At 46.3% G+C, this 25,534-nt stretch overlaps 1 protein-coding gene across 3 annotated transcripts in view; it reads left to right on the top strand.

Moving 5' to 3' along the window:
• Nucleotides 1-24,602, top strand: part of LOC118526096 (inhibitor of carbonic anhydrase-like) — a 40,612-nt gene extending 16,010 nt beyond the window's left edge. The window contains exons 4-17 of one of the 3 annotated variants that reach the window (XM_036077099.2): nucleotides 314-475; nucleotides 1,727-1,883; nucleotides 2,738-2,793; nucleotides 5,733-5,911; nucleotides 7,290-7,461; nucleotides 8,384-8,526; nucleotides 10,503-10,593; nucleotides 11,787-11,828; nucleotides 14,615-14,770; nucleotides 18,228-18,369; nucleotides 20,876-20,940; nucleotides 21,680-21,864; nucleotides 23,157-23,343; nucleotides 24,396-24,602. In XM_036077099.2, coding sequence (XP_035932992.2) covers nucleotides 314-475; nucleotides 1,727-1,883; nucleotides 2,738-2,793; nucleotides 5,733-5,911; nucleotides 7,290-7,461; nucleotides 8,384-8,526; nucleotides 10,503-10,593; nucleotides 11,787-11,828; nucleotides 14,615-14,770; nucleotides 18,228-18,369; nucleotides 20,876-20,940; nucleotides 21,680-21,864; nucleotides 23,157-23,343; nucleotides 24,396-24,430 — 1,772 coding nt within the window. In that variant the 3' untranslated portion in view covers nucleotides 24,431-24,602. Of the gene's footprint in view, nucleotides 1-313; nucleotides 476-1,723; nucleotides 1,884-2,737; nucleotides 2,794-5,732; nucleotides 5,912-7,289; nucleotides 7,462-8,383; nucleotides 8,527-10,502; nucleotides 10,594-11,786; nucleotides 11,829-14,614; nucleotides 14,771-18,227; nucleotides 18,370-20,875; nucleotides 20,941-21,679; nucleotides 21,865-23,156; nucleotides 23,344-24,395 lie in introns of all 3 variants that reach the window. The other 2 variants (XM_036077097.2, XM_078071674.1) reach the window with 2 other exon arrangements.
• The last annotated feature ends 932 nt before the right edge of the window (nucleotides 24,603-25,534 follow it).

Genomic DNA, 25,534 nt, shown 5'->3' with positions numbered 1-25,534 from the left:
GTAACATCACAATGACTGGGAGCTGAAGATCTCCCTGAGAAAGCCCTGTAGGCCCTGTAATAGTTGGTGGCCCCCACCCCCATGTCTCTACTGGCTTGGAGGGGCTGGCAGAAAGACACTAGTGTTTATTGCCTTGAAAAGCCCCCCCCCCCGTTAATCAAAGGCTTTTTTCTTTTCCTTTTCTACCTGTTCACCAGGGAATGGTGGAGATCCTAGGATTCCCTAAAGTTGCCCGTTGCGCACACTCTGGAAGATGAGCTAGTGACAATGTGGTATCTTCCTTTAGCCCTTCTTTCTCTCTGCTCCTTTGCAGATCCACACACCTCCCATTATGCTGTGGCCGTGGTGGAGAAGGGCAGCGACTTCCAGCTGAAACAGCTCCAAGGCAAGAGGTCCTGCCACACGGGCCTAGGATGGTCGGCTGGGTGGTACATCCCCATCCAGATACTTTTTCCTTCTGGCTCTGTTGAAGAAGGTAAGCTGGCTAAGGCTGGGTGCCCTCAGGCAGGACTCCTACTCCAGTCGCCCACAGGGATTGTAGTGGGGCCATACAATCACTATCAGGTGTATCAGTTTCATGAACTGCAAGATGGGGTGAGGACAACCTGCTTTAAATGTGGTTAGCTGGGTTTGCTGCAGCAGCAAGCCCTGGGAACTGGCAGCTGAGTCTTCTCTCAGCACAGGTACCTTGGTCTCTGAGCGCCCGACAGCCCCATACTCATTGTAACCCCGGTGGTTCGGCTTGGCAGGGAAGGTCGCTTAGGCTCACGACAAACAGGCACTCCCTCTGGCTTCCCAGGAAGGCTCACTAGGGATTATAGCCATACCACCAGCAGTCAGGCCTTTGTGCCTGGGGTAAGGGCTTGGGATGGGGGCAAGAAGAGAGGAGTGGCCTGGAGCCATGATTTGTGTGTGTGTGTACTTCTTGTTCAGTTATGATGAGCCAAGCGAGCCTAGGGAGCCCCTTTAGCCCTTGGAAGATGATGGCCAAATCCTTCTGTGCTTTTGAGGCCTGCCGACCCTGCAGCATTCATGTTTTGCCTGTAATAGGGCAGGGGGCTGCTGGGGTCAGGTGGAGTGCTATAGCCTGGGCCACAGCTCTGACTCTGTGTGCCCTCTCTTGGGGCCTCCCTCGCCTCAATGTCAGACACTGCTGGCTGTCTGTGTGAAAGCTTGTGAGGTGGCTGGTGGCACACCCCCTTACCCACCGCCGGGCAAGTTATCCCAACCCCCTCCCATGGATTCCCGGAAGAGAAATCCCCACAAACTACCACAGCCCCTGGACCCAAAGGGGAGAGGAGTGGATGGGACCATGTCCTGAGGTAAGGAAGGATGGTCGGAGTTCCCGCAGTGTCTGGGGTTCTGCCTGCCGCACTTAGAGCCTCCGTGGTGAGTTAACAAGGTGAGTGGCCCTGGGGTTGCAGCCTGGTTCCGTGTAGGTCAGCCGCCCTCGTGTCTCGAGTGGACAAGCTAGGAAGCATCTGGTGGGCTGGAGCCCCAGGCCCACACATTAGTGTGATACCTGAACACATGGGGACCCCGGGCCGTCCACTTCCTCAGCCACGGGCACTGTCGGCCACCTCTGCTCATCCGCTTCCTCAGGATGGTCCTGGGAAATGTGCGCAGACTCACGGGCTCTCACATAGGGCCACTCACTCACACACATGTGCAACCTGGAGGCCCCTGCCGGTTCGTGCCCTGAGGTCCTTATGTCTGTGTTAAGCAGCCACAGCAGAAATGGCCCAGTTCTTCTCCGGCAGCTGTGTACCCTGTGCGAACAGGGAGGCGTTCCCCAAGCTGTGTCAACTGTGTGCAGGGAAAGGGACAAACAAGTGTGCCTGCTCCTTCCAGGAACCATACTTCGGCTACACAGGCGCCTTCAAGTGAGTGGGGACACCCCCCAATCCCCCACTCCTCCTCACTCTGATGGCAGGGAAACTAAGGTACAGGGAGTGGACAGGGCCTGCCCAGACCACCTAGGGTGTCAGTGTGAAACCCAGGGTCCTGAGTGCCTCCCGTGGCCTGCCCTCACTCCTAACCATCCTGAGGAACAGTCTTCTGTGTGGGAGCCCCTCTTCTCTCCCTACAGCCTAGGGTCTGTATGTTACCTTCCTGGACCAAGGAGGGCTGAAGGGACAAAACTGTATCTGGGACTCTGGGATTCACAGACACAGGCTTGGGCTTCCAGCTGGGCCAAAGGCCAGGACCTCCCCAGCTTGCTTCTTTCTCCCTGAGCATCTCCCTGTGTCGTGAACATGTGCCTGCCTCTCTCCACCTCCCTCTCAGCCCCCTGCAGGCACCTCTCCATGTCTGTAAGAGACAAGGCTACTGCTCAAAACCAGAACAAAACTGTCCAGGAATCCAAGGCTATCCTAAGTTTTTATCCTCTGTATTAGGCTTTATTAAAAGAAAGAAACAAACAAACCAACCCAAAACCCAGTCACTTTAGGTTGCCTTTGAAGGGGAAGGTGAGGGTCTTGCCCTCACATCATCCCTCCCTACAGTTACCTGGGTTGTGATTTACAGAGCTCCTGCCTGCTTCAGACCCAGGTTGGCTGTGGGAGTACAAAGGCCCCTCAGATAGGGCCATGGCCTCTGAGGACACACTGAAGCCTGGGCAACTGTGGGCAAATCCCTGTGAGCCAGTGGTCAGGGCAGAGCCTTAGAGGGGTTGCATGGGGCAGGGGTGAGCTCAAATCATGGGGATTGGCCTGACGCCTGCTGTCCTGTTCCTCAGGTGTCTGCAGGATGGTGTAGGGGATGTGGCCTTCGTGAGGCATATGACAGTGTTTGGTAAGTGCTGGATGGAGGAAGAATCACGTGAACCATACTGGCCAGGGCAACTGGTTCCTGCCTGACGGTTTCCTTACATCTAGAGATGGGTGATGACAAGACCGTTAATGAAATGGGAGAGTTTCTGAACTACTAGTCTCCTCAAATAACATACTACATCCACTAATGGCAAGATTAAAAAAGAAAAAAAGGAGAGCTTCTGTACAAAAACCATTTCTGTTATTCGTACTTTGTTTAGTGTTCAATTTGTTCAGTCTGTAAATCTACTAAACAAATTTTCTGAACATTTAAAGAGTATTTACCAATTAATAAAATGAGACAAGTTTTAATAATTCAATTCTCTTAGCCACTGCAATATCCATTTCAAATGTAATCACACTCTCCTGAATGCTTCATTGTAAATGGTTCCTAAATCCTATAAATACCTTAAACAAACAAATTATAATGATTTCAGAACTTATTAGCATATCTACAATTAGATGTGTTGCAAAAGCATTATTACTGTGGACAAAAATATATTTCTTTTTTTTTTTTTAAAAAAACCTTTCAAGAGTTTTGGCCAATTTATCAGAAAGAAAGAAAAAACATAAATCTCAGACAAGTTGAAGTTACAGAATTTGGGTTTTATTTTGTAACCAATTAAATTTCTGTCAGATACAGAATACACTTGTATCACTCAAGATGTTTAAACCAAATGTATATTCAGTATGCTAGGTTCATTTTTGAGATAAATGTCTGCTACCTCAAGGGAAATTTAAAGTCATCACTTTTTTTTTTTTTTTTAATGGGCCTTAGTTCCTTACAACCTAGTGTCTTTTTCTAGCATGAAATAGGAGCTCGGTGTCCTTTGTTCCCTTGTTCAGCCATTCACAATTCACTGTTCCTTCATTATTACACACTGACCTGGTTTGTTAGCATTTTGGCAATCGAGGACTGTCTTATTATCAGTACATTTAATTAGTGGGGTCATCTAGAGGTTTCATCTCCCAGAATTGAGTTGTTCCAGATCCTTGTCCTTGTTTCTTCTGGTCGCTCCAGTGAGTGCAGTTACGTTGCCAGTGGGCAGCATCTTCTAACACTCACCCTGATGTGTTTGAAAACATCTTCACTTTCTGAAAACACCAGGTTGTCCCAGAACGTCCTGGTTTATTTTTGCTGAAAGTCACTTGTCCGCTAATATATAAGATCACTCACTGCCTTTTAAGTGGCAGTTTATGACTACCCACCAGGCTTTTGGGGTGCAAACGAGTGTTGGTGGGGAGCTACTTCCACCACTGGCCCCCCGAGTGACTGATGTCGAGAAGTTCTTTCTTTCTGAAGCTAGGAAATCATATCGATTCTTTTAATTTAAATCTGACATTACTAAATCATTTAAATTTTTTCTTTCAATGTAAAGACTTAAAGAGTATTTTCTCTACAACATACATAACTAAACTTGTAACCATTCACAAGAACTCTAATTGTACTCCTTCTCTTTCAGTATGAGAATATATGAACCCCACAAACCTCTATGAGTTTGCTAGGGCTGCGATAACGAAGTACCACAAACTGGGTGCCTTAAGCAACAGCAATTTGTCTCACAGTTCAAGAGGCTAGAAGTTCAAGATCAAGGTGTCGGTAGGGTTGGTTCCTTCTGGAGGTTCCTTGCTTCTCCCCTGGTTTCTGGTGGTTTGCCGGCCATCTTTAGTATCTGTTGGCTTGTAGTCACATCACCTCACTCTACCTCTTTCCCTTCACATGGCATTCTCCCTGTGTGTGTGTCGTTTGTGTCAGGACGCCAGTCATACTGGATTAGGGGCCCACACTACTCTAGTATGACCTCATCTTAGTTAATGACATCTGCAATGACTCTTTTCCAAGTAAGGCAACATTCTGAGGTACTGGGGATTCAGATTTCAACATGGGAATTTTGGGGGGACACAATTCAACCCAGAATACCTTTGAATACCTAGACCAGGGGAACCAAAGAGCCTGTTTTCCTCACAAGGTTTTCTGGTCTTCTTTGTACCTATAGAGTACGCTGACTGGGCCTCTAGGCCTCCTTCAACTCTTCCCCCAGCTTTCCCCAGCAAGCTCTGCCTCCAGGGGGGTAGTGCCACTGTAGTAGGGGGACCTGGGCTGTCCTAACATGGCGATGCATCAGCCTCACACTGGCTGACAAATCACTTTCAGTCTCTGAGTCTAAGTCTCCTCATCTCTAGAATGGGATCAACCTATTACTGGCCTCCCCTGGTTGCTATGAGGGGATTTTCTGCTGTGCTGGAGAAAAGGCCACAATCTTTGCTGTGCTGTGAATGCTTAGAAAATATTTGCTATCATCATCCATATCAGCAGAGTTACAGATATGTGGGGATACTTGGAAGGGACCTGGGCAAGCGTGCCTCCCCAGCCTCGTGTCTATCTGCAGTAAGAACCAGTCATTTTGCCTCCTGAGGCCTCGGGTTCCTCATAGGTATAAAACGTATTTGGAAAAGATTCTCTTTCAGTCTCTTTGGGTTGTTAAAAAAAGTTATTAAAGGAGACAAATTAGGTGATACAAACAAACTTGAACATATCACGAAGTGGACAGTCTCGTTTTGGAGAACTGCAAAATGGGGCAGAAGGCAGGGAGCTTCTATAGGACAAAGAAGAGGAAGAGACAAACACAAAGAATCTGATTGGCTGGGGCCACACAGTCAACCTTGTCTGGGGTGAGAGGCCCAGAGTTGGCTTTGTGTTTGGGGACTGGCTGACTGAATATACTTTGCTTCTGGTCAAGTGGAGCATTTATAAGAACACAAAAGTCATCTAGATTTTGGCTTGCTTAAGTGGCACCTGGGCAGGAGCAGGGCCTAGAAAGTTATTACAACAAGGTCAAACAGTCTGTGATTCAGGGAGCAGCAGGGACCACAGCTCATGGTTCTGCCTGCAGTCGGCTCATCTGGGCTTTCCTCCTGCAGAGAACCTGGCAAACAGGACTGACCGTGACCGGTATGAGTTGCTCTGCCTGGACAACAGCCGGATGCCTGTGGATAAATACAGGGAGTGCAACCTGGGCCTTTTCCCTTCTCATGCCGTCGTGGCTCGAAACGTGGGGGGCAAAGACGACTTGATCTGGGAGGTTCTCAACCAGGCTCAGGTATTCCCACCCTCCATCCTCACTTCCTACTTTGTGTGTGTATGGAGGGGTCCCTGCTTAGATTTGGGGCATTTTCTTACATTCCCTTCTAGCCACTCTGAAAGTTCTTTTGGGTATCAGACAGGAACCATGTCATACATTATCTGCTTCACTGAGAAACCGCTCAGTCTGTATGTTATAGACAGCAGAGGCCATGAACCCCTCACTTGGCGTCATCGACTCCATGGACCAAAGACTCCATAGAAGTGCCTCATTGCTCCATTTTTTTCTTTTCAGTTCTAAAGGGGTCCTCAGGATGTGGGGTAGATGCCCCTCCTCCATGGAGTGTTCCCCTATTATCTTACTGGCATGTGATCCTGCCCTCCTCACTTCCCTCAGTGGCAGGTTCCCTGGCCATGAGCATTGTCTCTGTCTGGTGTTGGTGGCGGCCTCTCCTGGACAGCCGTCATTCATTCCCTGTCCCTTCTCTATTAGTGCTCTCTGCTCAGCACTGGGGATTCAGAGATGAAGTGGACAGGGACTTGCCCTTGAGTTGCTTCCAGACGTGTGGGGGACATGATGAGTACACATACAAATTATCACCAGATGAAATGGTCCAACCTTGGGCACATGGATTGTGTACTTTGTAGAGGACAGGAACTGAGTTGCAGGGTATATCTAGGAAGATTCTTGAGCCCTGGGAAGAAAGCTGTGCGTACCCCTAGGAAGGGGGGTATTTGCCAGGGAGGGCAGCAGGTGACATTTCACGTAGAGCCACCACAAAAGCAAAAAGCAGACAGACATTGGAAAGAACTTGGGGATAGGTGCTATAGTCATGAATGGCTTTGGGCCAGTTAGTGGGAGTTGTAGACAAAGGGCCCTTCCATTTTTTGGAGGCCAGAAAGTTCCCAGCTGGTCCTTCAGTGGTAGGCCTGAGGTTAGAGAGGAGCCCAGGACTCCTGACCTCCAGGCTCAGTGGCAGGTGTTGGACCACCAGCCGTTCTGGGATGAAGGCCACCAGAGCTACTTGGGACAGTCGGCTGGCCAGGAGTGAGGCAGACTTCACTGCCTGCCCTGTGGGAATATGCCACTGGAGAAGGGCAGCTGCCTGGCACATGGCAACCATACCTCTTGGTGTGGAACTCGGGGAACAGCCCCTGGCTGTTTCCGTGAAGCTGCTTATGGCCAACTAGCTGGGATTTGGGTAAAGCATTCCCTGGAGAGAGGCAGGAGAACCCTGGGAACCACAGGGGTTTTGGTGGGCTGGGTGCTTTGTCTTAGCTCTCGAGTGTTCATATTTTCTCTCTTCCAGTTTTCCTTGTCTGGTTTTGGGTTTGTTTTCCCTTTCCCTTGCTATGCCAGCTTCCCTCCTTCTCTGTTTCTTTTATCCTTTGAACAGGAACATTTTGGAAAAGACAAGTCGACAGAATTCCAGCTCTTTGCCTCTCCTCATGGGAAGGACTTGCTGTTTACAGATGATACCGATGGGTTTTTAAGAGTCCCTCCTAAGATGGACGCCAAGCTATACGTGGGATACGAATATTTGGCTGCCATTCAGCGTCAGAGGATAGGTGTGTAAAGTCCTGGGAGGAAAGTAGAGCAGGAAAGCCAGAGAGGCTTTCCCAGTGCCTGCAAGCCTCACCTCACCCAAACTTCACTGGCCCATGGAGCCCAAGGGAGCTACCAACTGCACTGGGTTAGTGAGGGGATTTTCTGCTGAGCTGGAGAAAAGGCCTGAACTATGAGATCACAAAAGGTTTTTGAAGATCTTCAGATTACAGTCAACTTGAAGTAATGATGGTTCTTGCTCCTGTGTATTAACCAGGGTCACCCCACCCAGTGGCAGGTATATATGACAGGGAAAAATAGCACATCCCAAACTGAAGTGGGGACATGTCCTCTGCCACTACCAGGAGTGAAACTAGAATTTCAGAAGGTATTAATCCAACCCTTGCCTTCCTCTAGATCCCTATGATTCATTTCTTCTTTCCTTCTTTCCTTCCTTTTGTTTTCATTTAGTCACCCAATAGTTAATGAGCATCCACAAAAGTCACTGTGTTAGATGTGGGCATACTGTGGTGAACAGACATTGGGTGAGGGGGAGAGCAATCAGGCTCACCCAAAGGAGAACACATGACTACCAACTGGGGAATGCTACTGTTGGGAGAACCCAGTCCTGTCAGAGCAAACTCTGGAAGGTCCTGACCTTCTGGTGCTCAGAAAGTGTTCCCCTCAGGAGGATATACTCAAGGAGGTGAGGTCAGGAGGGTAGGGAACTGCTCTGCCTTCACTACTCTTTCTGAGTACCGAGCTCCCCATTTCTCCTGGAGGGTGATAGACAGGAATGAGCAGTGATATGGGCATGAGACATATCCACTCTGCTGCTGTCAGTGAGGGCCCCATTGGACAGCCATTCTGTAGCCAGTGGCACTAAGCTCCCAGACACATCTTCGGACTTCTTTTGGATGCCTGGCTTTTCTCCACCTGTCCTAGGTGTGGAAGACACTCAGAGGGTGCTGTGGTGTGCAGTGGGCCACCATGAGAGGGTCAAGTGTGATGAGTGGAGTGTCCTAAGCGGTGGTGCCTTACAGTGCACCATACAGGAGACCACTGAGGACTGCATTGCCACCATCGCAGTAAGGAGGGCCCCATCTCCACAGCTGGGCTTGGACACCCAGACATGTGGCCTCTCTGCCCTCTTCCCATGTCTTCCTGTTGGCCATGAGGCTAAAATGCACCCACCCTCCAAAGACCCACCCAACTCTACTGAATGTGCCCCTGTAGCTCAGGCTGGCCCGAGACCCAGACTCCTTAGGTCAGCTCTGGAGTCCTGGGAGCTCTGAGTATTGTCCTGCCCAGGAGATGCAGGAAGGGGGGTGACATCCCAGGGGGTGGTCAGGGCCCCTGTGGATTGTGAAAGCAAATCAACCTCAATCCTTGAGTTGTAAATATAATTTTTTTTTCTGGTGATAAAAATATTATATGCTGGAAGTGAAATGAAAGATAAGATCATTCACAACTTTCTAACTCGGAGATCATTACCACATAATTTCTGAGTTATGAAGTTATGTTATTAACTTTCCATTTCTCTATGAGCAGATAATATTTTTGTGATTAGAAAAATAAATTTACAATAAAAGACTAAAAAATTGACAAACTCAGGAGACACATATTCTTCTTTAATAAGATCTTTATTTTTTTTTTTTTAAGATTTTATTTATTTATTTGACAGAGAGAGACACAGCGAGAGAGGGAACACAAGCAGGGGGAGTGGGAGAGGGAGAAGCAGGCTTCCCGCCAAGCAGGGATCCCGATGCGGGGCTCGATCCCAGGCCCCTGGGATCATGACCTGAGCCAAAGGCAGACCCTTAACCTATTGAGCCACCCAGGCGTCCTGCGTTAACTCATTTAATCCTCACAAAGAGCCTATGAACCCATTTTATGGATGAAAAAGAATGTGTATAGAATAGTTTTTAGGTATGTGTTCTTCAGAATAGTCTGATTCAGGAGGCTATGTGGTATACTGGTTATGAGCAGAAGCTAAGGAATTAAACTGTTTAAGTTTTAGTTTTAGTGAGCATCTATTGGAGAAATTATTTAACTTCCCTCTGCTTTACTTCACTAATGTATAAAAGGGGAAGAATTATAGTACCTACCTTATTGGATTTTGTGAGGAATACATGAGGTAATCACTGTAAGATGTTTAGAAAGGGCCTGGCACATAGTAAAGGCTTGGTAAGTTTTTGTTTGTATAGTTGCTACTGTTTTAAGATAGATTTCTAGAAGGACAGTTAATAGGTCAAAAGCCAAGAGTGAGTATGTATCTGTTTGTTTTTATCTCAATGATCTTATCTATCACTGTAAGTATACATTTTTTGCTCTGTTGTTGGAAAATTTCATTGATTAAAATAAGTTAATTATTAATGAATTATTTAATTAGAGAAATTGTTTATTGCAAGTCTTTGTTGTGCCAGGGCTCTGAGTATAGTGCTAATGGGATTATGGGAACAGAATTGAACTCCACCATACAGAAGAAAAAATTCCATAGAAACATAGTAAATACAGGGGCGCCTTGGTGGCTCAGTTGGTTGAATGTCCAGCTCTTGGTTTCGGCTCAGGTTCTGATCTCGGGGTGGTGAAATCGAGCCCCGTGTTGATCTCCGTGCTCAGCTTGAGAATGTGCTTGAGATCTCTCCCTGTCCCACATGCCCCCCGCCCCGCCCCTCCCCATTTGTACTCTCTTTCTCTCAAATAAATAAATAAAATCTTAAAAAAAAAGAAACATAGTAAATACAACCCCTGAGTCTGGCCATGTAGATTGTTGAGTGACAGTGGTCACAAAGAAAACATGGTGAGGGCATGTCCAGTACTCAAGATGGGTCTAATGAGAGGTCAGAGATGCCAGGGAGCAGGATCTGGGTTGGGCGCTTATTCCTGGGTCAACATGTCCAGTTTTCTAAACCCTGTGCTGAAATGGCAGAAGTTTTGGGTGATCCATGATTTCATGAATCAAAAGGACATGTGATATAAAGCCAATGAGAGATACCTCTGAGGGTCAGTGAGACAGGAAATGGCCTCACTGTTGTGCTACTGATTTATTTCTTAACTTCAGAAAGGAGAGGCTGATGCCATGACTTTGGATGGAGGCTTCATCTACACAGCGGGCCAGTACGGTCTGGTGCCTGTCCTGGCAGAGAACTACAGTAAGTGGAAGGGGTGCCTGTCAGTGTTTTATTTTCTCTGGGCCGTGGACATAGAAAGAAGGAGAAATGATCCAGTTCATTGTTGAGATAATAATTAACTACGGGTAGAGTGTAAGAGGCTAGCAGATAGTATCCTCCTTCTCCAGAGTCAGAGCCAATGAAGATACGGACACAGGAGTTAGCCAGAAAGAGATGAAAAGAGATATTTATTACTGAAAGGGTGATATTGGAGGGCATGGTACAGAGCTGGCTTCAGGGCTTGCCAAATTGCCCTGGAGTTAGAGTTACCCACTAGTTCAGGAGAACAGGTCTGTCGGCTTACCCTACGGCTGAGGGTCCAGGAGAATGCATATTGTCATAGAGCTTCATCGAAAAGATCTAAACTACCCTCTCCCCCACTCTCTTCAATAAAGAAAGGAGGGGCTGAGCCACACGTGCCTCACTCAATACTTTTGCTAAACTTACTAGTCTGAAATTAACTCACCCCAGCTGCACTTGAAGGTTGAGTGGTGAGGCTACAAGGTCATGTTCTTCAGTGGGGATCCTTTCACATAAAAAATAAAGCTGGGGAAAAGGGGATTTCACCAATATAATTTATTAAGCACCTCATCTGCTAGGCAGTGAGCAAGAAACCATACATTATCCTTCAAAACAAAACAGCTCTGTGAAGTAAATAATGGTAGCTCTGTTTTACTGATATAAAAACTAAAGCTTAGAGAAGTTAAATGAGGTGTCCAAGGTAGAATGAAGACTGTATCCAGGTTTTTCCGACTCCATGGACTGGTTTTTTTCCCCTCTAACATGGCAAGAATATAATGATTGCCTACCACAGTCCAGAGCTCTGAAGGGAAGAAAGATGTCAGGATGACTTGAATCCCATAGCCAATGCAAGAGATCTTTGTCAAGCTCTTTAGTGGTCTCTGCCCCTCTTCAAAGGGCATCTCATTTTCTTTCTCTGTAACTCCCTGAATGCTGGGGAGATTCTGGGGTGGAACCTAATATTCAAATGGCAAAGTTCAGGGAGAGAGGAGTTAAATGGGCCTGCAGAATCTTGGCTTGTTGATAACCAGTGACAAACTTCTTAGCTGGTGTTTCTTATTTCATTCCTCACTCTTGAGATTGAGAAGCTCATGACTTTGGATTGAGTAATATGAGAGTTTAATGCCATGTATCCCGATTGTTTTTCTTTTTAGTGCCTAAGGATGGGTCTACGTGTGTAAATACACCTGTGGTAGGTGAGTCAGAATCAGTAACACTGGGGCTCAAAGGTAAAGGCCATCGTTGGGGAGAGGGTGAGGAGAGTCTTCAAAATGAAGCAAAGTTACTAGAGTTGTAAACAAAACAAAACAAAACAAAAAACAACAAGAAGGAGGATGAGCTATCACCACTACAGCTTATTGTTAAAGAGCAAATGTGTCATGAAGCTGTGGTGATAATTACTGTTTGTGGGGTTCTTTACGCAACAAAGGACTCCTGCTTGCACTATTCCCGTTTACTCTCCTCAGCAATCCTCTAGGATGTGGGCATCACTATCCCGTGTTGTGGAGATGGGGAAAGTGAGGCCCAGGGCCACACAGCCAGGGAGTGGCTGTACCTGGGCTTGAGAAGAGGTGGTGTGACTGGAAACCCCTTGCCCTTCCTGACGCACCACCTCACTCCTTGTCATATGCTGCCTGCCCTTCTCTGCACCAGGAGGCAGGAGCCCACTTCTGACACTTCTGGGCCCAGTGGAGGCTTCACTATAGGAGGAGAGTCATAGATGCTCTAATGAAGAGGAGGGGGGAAATGAACTCGACCTTTTAGCTTTCAGCCAGCTGATTTTAATAGCGGAGGAGTCGATCTTGTCTTTAGAACAGACCAGGTGACAAGGTCTCCCATCTGTATCTACATAGGCAGGGAGGGTCTGTATCTGTTCCTGAAGTACCTAATCTTGGAACACAGAGCAGTGTTTCTCAATCTCGTGTAGCGCCTGGGCCGGCTGCATCAGCATCACCTGAGAACTTGTGAGAAATGCAAATTCTTGGGCTCCACCCAAATCCACTGAGTCAGAAACTCCAAGGATGGGGCCACTGCTCTGTGTTTTAACAAGCCCTCCAGCTGATTCTGATGCACATCGGGGTTTGAAAACAACTGTGGGGGAGGATTCTGAGATGAAAACAGATGCTCACTTGGGTTTGGAGTTTCTTATGGGACAGGTAAACTGGGGGAAGTGGGTGGGTGGGTTTGGACCACCACAGCCCCAGCAGCAGCTCTGGTCCCCGCTGAGCACAGGGTCGCAGAGGCCCTGCAGGCCCATGCCCCACCAAGGCCTCTAGAGTGCAAAGCTGCTCCCCTGCAGCAGCTCCCCTCCATGTGCAACAGGACCCAAGCCCTAGGATATGCTGTCCCCCGCCCCCTCTGCTTTTATGGCTAACAGTCTTCAGTGAGCTGTGTCTTCATCCCCAACCCGAACGGCTGGCATTTTGTCAGCCATGCAGTCTCCTGAGTATGGAATACGTGAAGTCAGAAAGAACTCCGCTTCAAGAATGGTTGACATTTCCAGGAACTGCAGTATATGCAAATGCAGGTCAACAAAGATGCTTAGAAGACAGTTCAAGGTGGCTGGCTGTGATGGAGAAGGTTAGATTTGAGTAGAGACAGAGAGGGATCAACTCCAAAGACAAAGACACACACACAACACACACACACACACACGATGGCAATAATTAATGCCATTTGTGCAGAATTAGTTACACCTCCAGAAAGGTACTGTAACAGTATTTGGCTGCCAGAACGGTGTAATAGAGCACAGTCTGGTAAGCAAGGGCTTGCCCTGCCTCAGGAGAATCTGCCTCACTGAGGGGGGGGCTCTGGTACTGCTTGTGCCAGCAGCTGCATGGCTGGAAACCCAGCAATGTAACCTCCCCGTGCTATCCTAATGTACAATGTGCCCATATTAGCACATCTGATCCCCCCGAAAGCCCCCCTGGATGGGTATCAGTGTCGCCATTTTACTGAGGAATAACCGGCAAGGCAAGTCTTCTACCTGCCATGTTGACTTCCAATTTTTCCAGGCTTGAATATACAAACCCGAACCATGACGGCAAGAAAGGGAGTGTAGAGGGGAGGGGGGGTTCAGAGTAGTGGTGGAGGACCACATTCCCTTCTAGTTCTGAAGATTTAGGATTCTAATCTTCTTATAAATTCTGCTTTACTGTTTAGGCCTCAGTCAATAAGTACAATTCAGTTACAGAGTATTGGGATAGGAATATATCAAATATCAGTGGTGTTCCCGTTAGAATCAAGAACACGAGAAGAAGGCCCACTCTCACCAAAGACACTTGGTATTACTTTGGAAGTGAATGCAGGATGATTTAAAAGATTAGAAAAATATTTTTAATATTGGAGAAAAAAGAGATTAAATTGTCACTATTAGAAAATGATGTTATCATAAATCTAGAAAATCAGAGACTTTAAAAAAGAAGTTATTAAAGCTCTTTCTTTTGGATTTCAACAAAAGTATTTCAACAGGCACACACTTATATGTACAAGATTTATATAGGTGATTTGTAATATGGCAAAGTGGGTCACACCGTAAATGCCCACCAGTGGGGGGATTACAAAATATGGTACTTCCATACAGTGGAACATAACTTAGGTTCAACCAATAAACAGAATGAGATAGCTATATCTACTTCTGCTGAATCAAAAAGGTGCTCACAATATATCACTGAGGAAGAATAAAGCATCTCGCAGTAAAGAATGTATAGCAGGAATCCATTGAAGAAGTATGAAGTATGTGTGTAAATATTTCTGGATGTCTGTATGTAGAAATGTCTGGAGAGCAGTAGTGTCAGACTGGCCCCATACCTAATAATGATAGTTATTGGTAGGGTCTTCTGCTAGAGTAAGGGGAGGGGTTCAAGGTATTCCGCTTCCCCCGGGGAGAGTGGCAGGCAGGGGCTAACTGTAGCAGCTCTAGAATACATTTTCAGAGGGTCCTGGAGCTACTGAAATTGCATTTTGTTATCTCTGTTGCAAGGTCATTATGTCGTGGCAGTGGTTAAGAAATCAGATCCCTACATCACTTGGGGCTCTCTGCAAGGCAGGAGGTCCTGCCACCCCGCAGTTGGTACTTCTGCAGGCTGGATCATCCCCATGGGTTTGATATACAACAAAACCGGGTCCTGTAAATTTGGTAAGTGTATTCTGTGATGCGGTGCAGCAGCCCCTTCCTTGGGCCTGTACCTGTGTAGGACAGGAATTCAGTTCAATGAAAAGGAATGTCAAGGGATGGCATAAATTGATAGTGGGGTCAAGGGCTGGGCAGACATTACAGGTGAGCTTCACCTGTCCTTGAGCAGGTGCTTCCCTTTCTCCTCACCTCCTTACTTCTGAGGGGAGTGGCTTGGCCCAATGGGCAGATATCAGGGAAATACCCTATTCTTTATGTTTTACAACTGGCTCAGGGAACAAGCCTGGGGTTGCAGAGTAAGAGTGGGGTGTGTGTGTGTGTGTGTGTGTGTGTATTGTTTTCCCATATAAACCAGATTGGCTGCTTTGTAAAAATTGAAAACCATATACCAGTAAGTCCTTGGGTGCTTCTTCACTTGCATCCTTATCTCCCTTAGAGTCTCAGATTTATCATTTTAGCAGTACTCTTGCCAATACCTAAAAGGCTCCTGGTGCCCTGCTTTTCCCAGCCATCTGACAAATCCCACCTCTGCATGAACCCCATTACCTGCTCTCTTCACTCGCTTAGCAGCTAAGGAAGCTTCATATCCTTAGCAGCTAAACATGGCTGGAGAAGTCACAGGGTAGATCAGTTCATTCCACTGGAAATGGTCCAGAAGCTGGCCTCAGTGGGCCTCTGGCAGTCACACCCTCACTGTGTTGCTGCTCCACACCCCTATACTTCCCAATAATTATCCTAATGTCCTCACTGTCCACACATTTCCAACCAACACCCATCTACCACCCTTTCTCAGCACATGACTCATCTCAGCTGCAACAGACAACTGAAAGGGTCAGAAAGGTTCTCCCTCACCATCCCACTGCCAAAGCTGTGGGCCTCCTCATGGCTGTATCCGCTCAGCCTCCCTCCACCTGTACTTTGGGTGTGGGCCCCTCCCCTGCTCCCCTCCCTAGAGCCTCATACCCTTGGTTACTACTTCTCATTCTAGTATAGCCAACAATTTCTTTCAACATCAGTGTTTTCCATCTTTAAAAGTCCTCCCTCTCCCAGCAGTCTCCTCCAGCTTCTGACTTGTTTCTCCTCCTCCTTGCTGCCAGACTTCTTAACATGTAAGATGTTTACATACAGCATGGTCTGAGCCACTCCTCTCCCACTCACTCCTCCACTCCCTGTCCTCTGGCTTCTCTGCATCATTCCATAGGAAGGACTCTGGTCAAGGCTACCGGTGACCTCCATGTTGCTCAGTTGGAAGGTCATGCTCCAGTCCATTCCTCTGTTACTTCTCTTTCTTCAGATCACCTTAAAACACTATCTTCTGGCTTTTGTGAAAACACTGGCTTGGTTTTTCTCCCACCCCTACAAAGCCCCCTCTCCCAATCTGGTTAATAAATGTTTCAGTTGCTTAAAGCAACTTTCTTCCCCCACTCTAAACTCAATCTGCAGGCACTCACATCCATGCCTCGTTTACCATCTAAGCAAATAATACTATACATACAAAACTAGGCACTTGCCATTTGCAACGATGTGGATGGAACTGGAGGGTGTTATGCTGAGTGAAATAAGTCAATCAGAGAAAGACATGTATCATATGACCTCACTGATATGAGGAATTCTTAATCTCAGGAAACAAACGGAGGGTTGCTGGAGTGGTGGGGGGTGGGAGGGATGGGATGGCTGGGTGATAGACACTGGGGAGGGTATGTGCTATGGTGAGTGCTGTGAATTGTGCAAGACTGTTGAATCACAGATCTGTACTTCTGAAACAAATAATACAATATATGTTAAAAAAAAAAAAGATAGCAGGAGGGGAAGAATGAAGGGGGGGAAATCAGAGGGGGAGACGAACCATGAGAGACGATGACTCTGAAAAACAAACTGAGGGTTCTAGAGGGGAGGGGGGGTGGGAGGATGGGTTAGCCAGGTGATGGGTATTAAAGAGGGCACATTCTTCATGGAGCACTGGGTGTTATGCACAAACAATGAATCATGGAACACTACATCAAAAACTAATGATGTAATGTATGGTGATTAACATAACAATAAAAAACTTTAAAAAACTAGGCACATAGCCAGCACTAGATAAATGTTTGCTGCTATCACTATTATTGTTATATCTATATGCTGATAACTATTACATCTTTATCCCTAGCACAGATCTCTTTTTGACCTCCACACCTGTGTATATTGAACTGCCTATCTGATGTTATCTAATTGGATATTTCAAAAGCACATTAAGCTCAAAACAAAATGTATCATCTCTGCTGAGTCTGCTCCAGAGCTGCCTAGCTCAGTGGAGGACCCTACATCCATCCACTTGCCCCAGCTGGAAACCAAGCTGTCATTCTCCACGTACCCATCCATCACCAGTGATGTCCCCCTCTACTGTCTCCCTCCCCTTGTGTTACTCTAGTCCAAGCTGTCCTCATCTCCCCTGGACTACTACAGTAACCTGCTGCCTGCACCCCACATCTGCCCTGGATTCCATTCATCCCACTGGCAGACCAATCTTTGCAAAGTGCAGATCTGGCTATATCCGGCCCACTACCCTTGGTCCAGCATTGCTTTAGCCCTTCAGAAGCTCCTGATTTCTCTAAGGATAAAGAACAAAATTTATACAAAGGTGTAAAAGCGGGTCTGGACCTTGCCTCCTCTCCACTCACTCTTGTACTGGATGGTCTAGCCCAATGGCCTCTTACTGAACTTTCCATGCTATTTGCCCTCACTCCCCACCCCTGCCCTGGGCCTTTTCAGATGCTGCTCCCTGTCTGGAAAACTCTTGTCCTTTCACCCTTTACTTAAGTAACTGCTATTCATTCTTCATCTCTCGACTTGAGGCCTCTCCCTGATTCCCAGGTCTTTACCAGATTCCTTTATGTACAACCGTGTAGAACCATATTCTTCTTTCCCATTGCAAGCGGGGTAGGGGGTGGGGGGTACGAATTCACTAGTGTGGCTACTTGAGTTATGACTGTTGCTCATGGACTTGGGTTCCAGGAGCACAGGGCCTATGTGATGTCCTCACCGCAGTGCCCTGGGGCCCAGCACAGGGCTTGGCAGCTGAGCCTCTCAGCCCCTTCCTGGATTTGGAGTCAAGATGGAATACGTTATAAGGGAGGGCAAGGGCAGCAGAGGTCAGGGAAAATGTGGGAGAGGTTCGACCGGGTGGGGCTTTCAGTTTTGTTCTCTCTCTTAGAATTGCATCTGTGTCTATCCTTCCACACCTCCCACCCTGTGCCATTTCTGTTCCACAGACCCTTGTCCCAACTTCAGCCAGTCCCCCTTTACTTTGCTCTAGTTGCAACTTTTTTTTGTTTTATTCCGTAAGGTTCTTATTTGTAATAATATGGTACCAAACACCCAAATGTGTCTCTACACCATTCAAGCAATTCTAGGGACAAAATCGGAGGCTTTCTGGCTAACACAGGCAAGGAGAGCTGACCTCCTGTGTTTTCCTGCACAGATGAATTCTTCAGTCAAAGCTGTGCCCCTGGGTCTGACCCAGATTCCAGTCTCTGCGCTCTGTGCAGTGGTGGCAGCAGCCCAGCCCACACCTGTGCCCCCAACCACCACGAGAGATACTATGGCTTCAGCGGGGCATTCAGGCGAGTAGTGTCTGTGCACCACCTTTCTCTTGGGCACCAACCCAGCGAACCTCTTGTCCTTTCATCTTTTCCATCAGCCCAGGATCTGGCTGCTACAGTTAGGAGGAGCCAGAATTAGAAAACAGAACGGCAAATTCCCACTGGCTCTACGGACTCAAGCCCAGCTCCTTTCTGGAGCGCTTTTCTGCAGACCCAGCTGACTTAGGGCACCTGAGGAGAGGCAAGAATGAGGGGTGCAGGGTCACAACCCTGGGTCTACTTTTGTTCTTTTCTTCTGTGTGATTGTGGACAAGTCACGGAATCTTTCAGAGCCCCAGTTTAAAATCAGAGGACGGGTACTGGACATGTGCTTCTTACACCTGGCTGATGAGTACATTTTAAAAATAGATATTCCTGGGCTGCTCCAGCCCTTCAAGAAACCTTTATTGAGCACCTACTATGTGGCAGGCACTGGTCTAGGTAGAGGGGTTATAGCAGCAACAAGACACATGTAGCTCCCCTGTCGCCTGCGTCTTATCTCATGGGGAGAGTAGGACAATAAACATATAAATAAGGGTCAATCACTTCCTGACTGTGCTGAGTGTGGCAAAGGAACAAGGAGGGTGCTGTGGTAGTGACTTGGGTAGACCAAACGAGAGTCAAGAATTTTTAAATAAAATTATACAAGGGGAATTTTGTTTTCCTAGATATAAAAATCACATTTAATACTATATAATACTAAGACTATGATCAGTACAGACTGGTTTGTGTCGAAGAATGACAAATCAGTGGAAGAGAATAGACTTCAAAGACTTCTACATGGACACGTTATATTTGGTGTATAACAAAGATAACATTTCAAACTGGGGAAAGATGAACTTGAAAGATCAAATAAATGAGTGTGGTGAACTGGCCCCTGGATCTGGTGGGAGCAGATTCAATAGTGAGTCAGTCCCATAAGCTGATTGGCAGGGGTCAGTGAGGGTGGGGTGAAGGGGTGCTGATCACAGGTGCAGTGATTCCTTTTAGGTGTTTGGATGAGTTGGGAAGGGAGGCCCATTGCTAAGGGCAGTGTGGGATCGAGACAGGGATTATTGCTTTTCAAAAAAGGAAAGAAGTATGAATGCTGATAAAAAGAGCCAGTGAATGGAGAAAGACTCCAATTGCATAAGGGAGAGAGGATAACTATCAGAAGGTGCCTGAGAGTGTGGGTGGGGATGGGATGCAGGACACCTGGGGAGGACACTGTTGTAGAGAGGGAGACCTTCACTCCTTTGTGCCTGGAGGGCAGGAAAAGAGCCCTGGAGACTTGGGCTGACAGCTTTGGCAGAGGGAGGCTGGTAGAAAGCTCATGTCATGATAGCTGTATTTTCTCTGGGAAGCAGGAGCACATGGTAGAGTGAGTGTTGGGGAGAGGGTATGTGGAGAGACAGACGCATGCAGGAATTTGAAAAACATTTTAGTCACTGCTCTGTGGAATGGGGAAGTGGCTATCTCAAACAGTGGTTCTCACCACTAGAGCACAGATTCTCCTAGGGGGCTTGTTAAAACACAGATTGCTGTACCCCACCCCCAGAAGTTTCTGATCTAGTAGGTCGGGGGTAGGGCCCCAAGAATGTGCATTTCTGACAGGTTCACAGCTGGTGCCGATGCTGCTGATCCCAGCCCACACGTAGAGAAACACAGATCTAGAGTAGAGTGAGGAAAGCAGGAATGCCCAGGAGAAATGAATGATCAGGAGGTTCTCTGCTCTGCCTCCCTGCTGAGGTACAGAGACACCTGAGGCAGACCATCATGCTTATTCAGGACTGGGATTATATGAAGGGCAGGAAGAGGAAAGAAATGGGGCAAAGGGAGCTTAGGAAAATTGAACAGGAATAATTAATGCTAGCTAAGTATAGAGGGACCTGAAGTTAGGAGAGAGAGAAAACTGGAGAGGTGCTCCTGATAACCAATCACTAATGTCAATTGCCAACTGATTGGATGTCATAGTACTGATTGTTAATGTGTTTGACATTTCTCATAAAGAATGGACCTTAAACACAGAGAACCAGTTTTCTGGGGATTAAGTGTGAACACATATCTAGTGATGCACATTCACTACTGATCATTAAGGCTGACTAGACGTATGGATGTGAAAAGGCTCCTTCAAAATCATGTCTTCCATGTTGATTTTAATCTCTGGTGTGAGTTTTGATCTGGCCAGAGAGTCATTCTTGAATATTCCTATTAATAGGAGAACACAAACATCTCCTCTGGAGAAAATGATCCGTATTTAAAATAAGGAACCAAACAGTGGTTATCTACAATGGAAACAAAATAAGCAGGTTTCTTCTTCTTATTACATTTCCCCTCTAAGTCTCTGGGACAGCCCGAGTGTTACAGTTGTGTGTGTGGATGTGGTAAGCGTTAGGTGTGCCCCCTGGCCTCAGGTGGAGGGGGTGTGAGCCTCTCAGTGGTTCCCTCTGGGCGTCTCTCCCTCCCACTCCCATTGGAGCTCCTCACTGATCTGACGCTTGCTATGCAGGTGTCTGGTTGAAAAGGGAGACGTGGCCTTTGTGAAGGAGATCACAGTCTTCCAGAACACTGACGGTATGTGCCTGTGCTGTCATTTCCTCCCTTGGAAAAAGTCTGAGTCTCTCCCAGGAAGTCACTCCCCAATCGGGCAACTAGGGAAGTTTATTAAAGCATGGCTGGCTCTCTTCATTTATAGGCATTCCTTATATATTCTGGATACAAGTTTTTGTCAACTGTATGTATTGACAATACCTTGTTTCTCTCTGAAAGGCTTACCTTTTCACTTTCTTTTTTTTTTTTTTTCTTAAAGATTTTATTTATTTGACAGAGACACAGCGAGAGAGGGAACACAAGCAGGGGGAGTGGGAGAGGGAGAAGCAGGCTTCCCGCCGAGCAGGGAGCCCGATGTGGGGCTCGATCCCAGGACCCTGGGACCATGACCTGAGCCGAAGGCAGACGCTTAACGACTGAGCCACCCAGGCGCCCCCCTTTTCACTTTCTTAATGATGTCTTTCGATGAACAGATATTTTAATGTTTAATGTAGTTCAACTTATCAATCTTCTTTCTGGCTAGTGCTTTTTCAGGCCTATTTAAGAAACTTTTGCCTTTAACAGGACTGAAAAGGCACTAACCAAAAAGGCTATGAATTTATAACTATGCATTTTTCTCTCTCTTCTATTTTTAAAGTTTAATTATTTCATTTTTCTGTGTCTCTGTGATTCTCCCAGACATTGGTGGTTGGTCCCATCCCCCCGGGGAGGGCACCTTGACCAAAGCTGTCAGCTGTGGCTGACCAACCTTCCTCCTCCCCAGGAAAGAACCCTGAAGCATGGGCTAAAGATCTGAAGCTGGGTGACTTTGAGCTGCTGTGCCTTGATGGTACCAGGAAGCCTGTGACTGAAGCTTGGAGGTGCAACCTGGCCATAGTCCCAAATCATGCTGTGGTCTCAAGGAAAGATAAGGCAGCTTTTGTTAGCAGAATGCTCTTCAATCAACAGGTATGGGCACACAGGAGGTCCTTCTACACAGTCCCCCCAGCCGAGTACTCAGGTCACCTCCAGAACTGACAGGTACACCCAGCCCAGTCTCACACCCTTTCTCCCTGGGCAGATTATCACAGCCCTGCCTCTGAGGAAAGCAGAAAGCTAGCTGGTAACTATGTTCAATTTGTGCTCTGGGGGTGTCTAGGATATCAAAATGGACTAAAAAAGCTTCGGACACATGAGTATCTGAAGGGTCTCCCTAAGACTCACTTACCTCTCTGGGCAGACTCCTGGTATCTCCTGGACTTGTTTAGTTCCTCCATGAGAGTTATCTCTTTCTTCTTCTGTCACAGAAATAAGGGATTTGGCTCAGTGCCCTTCACACTAGGGTGAGGAATTATATGTGGGAAAAGCAGAATAGAGGCTACTCTACCTGACTTAGGGTGGGTCCCAATGCATTACTGAACCTGGGCAGGCTGAGCACTGTTTTAGGCTTCATGAAAGTTCAAAGGCCAACATTCAGACAACTAATGACCTCTACAGGCAGACAACAAGGGCTATGAAGTAGCAGGATGCCTAAATCAAATGATCTTAAGGAAAACCCAAAGCCTCAGCTGCCTATCACACCATACACCCCATTCCTGGAAGAGCCCCATATGAGTAATCCATGTCTTAGCATATGCTGCCCACATGTTTAGTTAGAGGACTACAACCCAGGGAGAACTGGCAAAACCAGAGACTCTTGGTCAGGGACTCCTGAAGGCATGTCTCCCAAAAGGCAAGCTGCCCCCTTGGCTGTAGGGGGCTGAACAAAGAAGAGGAGGGGAAGGAAGAGATGGAAATGGTCAGGTGCCTGGGGCAGATGTAGAGAATAGAAGAGGCAAGGCAGCAAGGGCTTTGGGCAGCAGAAGACAGGTAGTATGACCCAGGAAGTTGAAAATATCCAGCAGTGACTGGCAGAATTGTGATACAGTGGCTACAAAACTTGAAGCTTTTTTTATTTAGCAATTACTTTACATACATCATCTCCATTTACAAATGAGTAAACTGAGGCTCACTGACACAGTAAAGAAGTTTCCTAAAGTCACATGACAAGGAAAAGCTAGGGCCACGATTTGAACCCAGATGCCGTGTTTTTTTGCCATTAATGGTGCCTCTGAAACTGTTGGCTGTGTCCCAGGTCTCCCGGGGGCTGGAGCTGAGCAGTGCAGCAGACTTAGATCTTCTGAGGCAGAACACACAACCTCGTGCTCTCTGGTGCTGCTGCTCACTCTCTGTCTGTCTGTCTGTCTGTGTGTCTGACCCAGGAGCTCTTTGGAAGAGATGGGTTTGAATACAGGATGTTCCAGATGTTTCAATCCTCAACAAAGGACCTGCTCTTCAGCGATGACACGGCATGTTTGGCTAACCTTCAGGATAAAACAACTTATCGAAAATACTTAGGACCAGAGTATCTTGCGGCCATTGCTAACATGGGACAATGCTTACACTCTGGTGAGTAGAATAAAACACCGAGGAACAATACCATGGGGGTCAAGGTAAACATATTTGTATTAAGGACCATTGTGTGCCAAGCCATGGGCCAGTACTGATAGGAGCACAAAGATGGAGAAGGCTTGCTTCTGGCCCTGCAGGAGGATGCAGACCTACCAGTGAGGTAACTCAATTAGACGACAGTGTAAGAAACTACCTGAAAAATTACCAAATCATTTGAAGGAGAAAGAGAGTGCAATTGAGATCATTTGGAAACTAAACTTGTTTACTTGTGCATTTCCATTTTTTTTCCTAACAAAATGAAAAGGTGTACATGTGTGAGCACTTCAGTGTAGAGAGAGGGTTGGGAAATGACCTATATATATCACTCATAGAGGATCAATTTTCAAAGATTTTAAGTAAAATGTATAAATAATATTAACAGAAACAAAATGAAGTTAGCACTGTATGTGCCCTTTCTAGTTTTATATATATGTATTAGAACGGCATAGTATATATATGTGTGTGTGTGTGTGTGTGTGTTTTAGAATGGTATAGTTGCCTCAAAAAGGATTAAGTTGGAGAAAGAAAATTAGAGCTGGGATAATCAAATTGCTGGGAGTGTGCCTGAGTTTTTGTTGAATTATATTGTGTGTTGGAGATGATGAGAGCAGGAGGAAAGGAAAATGTAGGTATTTAAGGATAGCACTGACATCAATTAGGAGATACAGACACAGACACACAGAGAGAGAGAATTAAAAAAAATTATTATTGGGGTGCCTGGGTGGCTCAGTCATTAAGCATCTGCCTTCGGCTCAGGTCATGATCTCACGGTCCTGGGATCGAGCCCCGCATCGGGCTCCCTGCTCGGCAGGAAGCCTGCTTCTCCCTCTCCCGCTCCCCCTGCTTGTGTTCCTGCTCTCACTGTGTCTCTCTCTCTGTCAAATAAATAAATAAAATCTTTTTAAAAAATTATTATTACCTAGCATTTACTCTTAGAAAACAGGAACAGAATTGTGTTTAGTAAGCACAGGAAGTACCTAAAAGTCTTTCTTTTATGTTTTGCTTCACAGAACTTCAAGATGCCTGTACATTTCATGTACATTAAAAACTGATCAAAGTGGGCAACCACAGATGCTCAGTGCCTGCAAATATGGTGGGGACACATCCTCACTTGTCTGCATGTGGGCCTCTGTTAACCTCAGTTGTTTTATATAATTATGTGCTGTAACTGATATAAAAATTAAAATGAATAAAAATTATTGTGTCTTCTCAGAAAACTTCATTATATGTTCTCAGATTTTTTGAGGGGAGAAAACTATGTCTTTATACTAGATTTATGCTTCTAAATTTAATATCTATTAGATTGTACTTTCTTAAAGAACTGCACAAGACTAGCTCATCTTCCCACCCTATTCTTTATTTTACTGAAGAGGTGAGTCACTTACATAGAATTTAAGCAATAAATCTGTGTGAAGGGAGTCTGAGTGGTGATTACAAGTGTGCAAAAAAAAAAGCATCAGTGTGTGCAGTATCAAGGACTTACATAATAAAAACAAAGGATAAGGAATGAGTTTGTGTATTTAAAAATATATTTGAACATTTAAAATTCATAATGTCAAGTGGAATAAAAATCCTGACTCAGATTAATTGGAAGACATTAAAATTACTGCAAAAATCTAACCCTACTACCCTTTTACAGTCAATTTCCCGGAAGTCTGATTTATACTCAATTAAGTCAGTTTCTTAGTCAAAAATCAGAGATTTTGCCATATCTAGTATTACCATAATTGCAGTTTATGGTAATGACTCAATAAATATTGAATGGGACCCTAAGTTATATATTGTTAAATGTTAGTTTTATGAGTGTGAACTTCTGTTTCTTTCTGTGAAAGAGTAACCAGTACAGGACTTGCCCTCTTTCCATAAACAACTAAAAAACTGGACAAAGTATATGAAACAACTGTTTTCAAACATTGGACAATAGCAGCACAGGACTCCGGTCCCTGAGAGAAGGGAAAGAAAAGAGGTAAGCAGAATGATGACCCTACTTTTTGTCTGGAGGAAGTTTCCGGATGATGACCCAGGGAGGGGGAACCCAAGAAAGCCTGTCACATTGAGTTGAGGAAACAGAGGTAAGAGCTTGGAGAAGCAAGATGACTGGAGTTTGTATACAGAAGACATCTGTAGAAGAGTCCTCCTTGAATGTTTG

The sequence above is a fragment of the Halichoerus grypus genome, chromosome 1 (genome assembly GCF_964656455.1).
Source record: "Halichoerus grypus chromosome 1, mHalGry1.hap1.1, whole genome shotgun sequence".
Classification (NCBI taxonomy): Eukaryota; Metazoa; Chordata; class Mammalia; order Carnivora; family Phocidae; genus Halichoerus; species Halichoerus grypus.
Note: the sequence above shows the minus strand (reverse complement) of the source record. Positions and strands in the feature narration are given on the sequence as shown.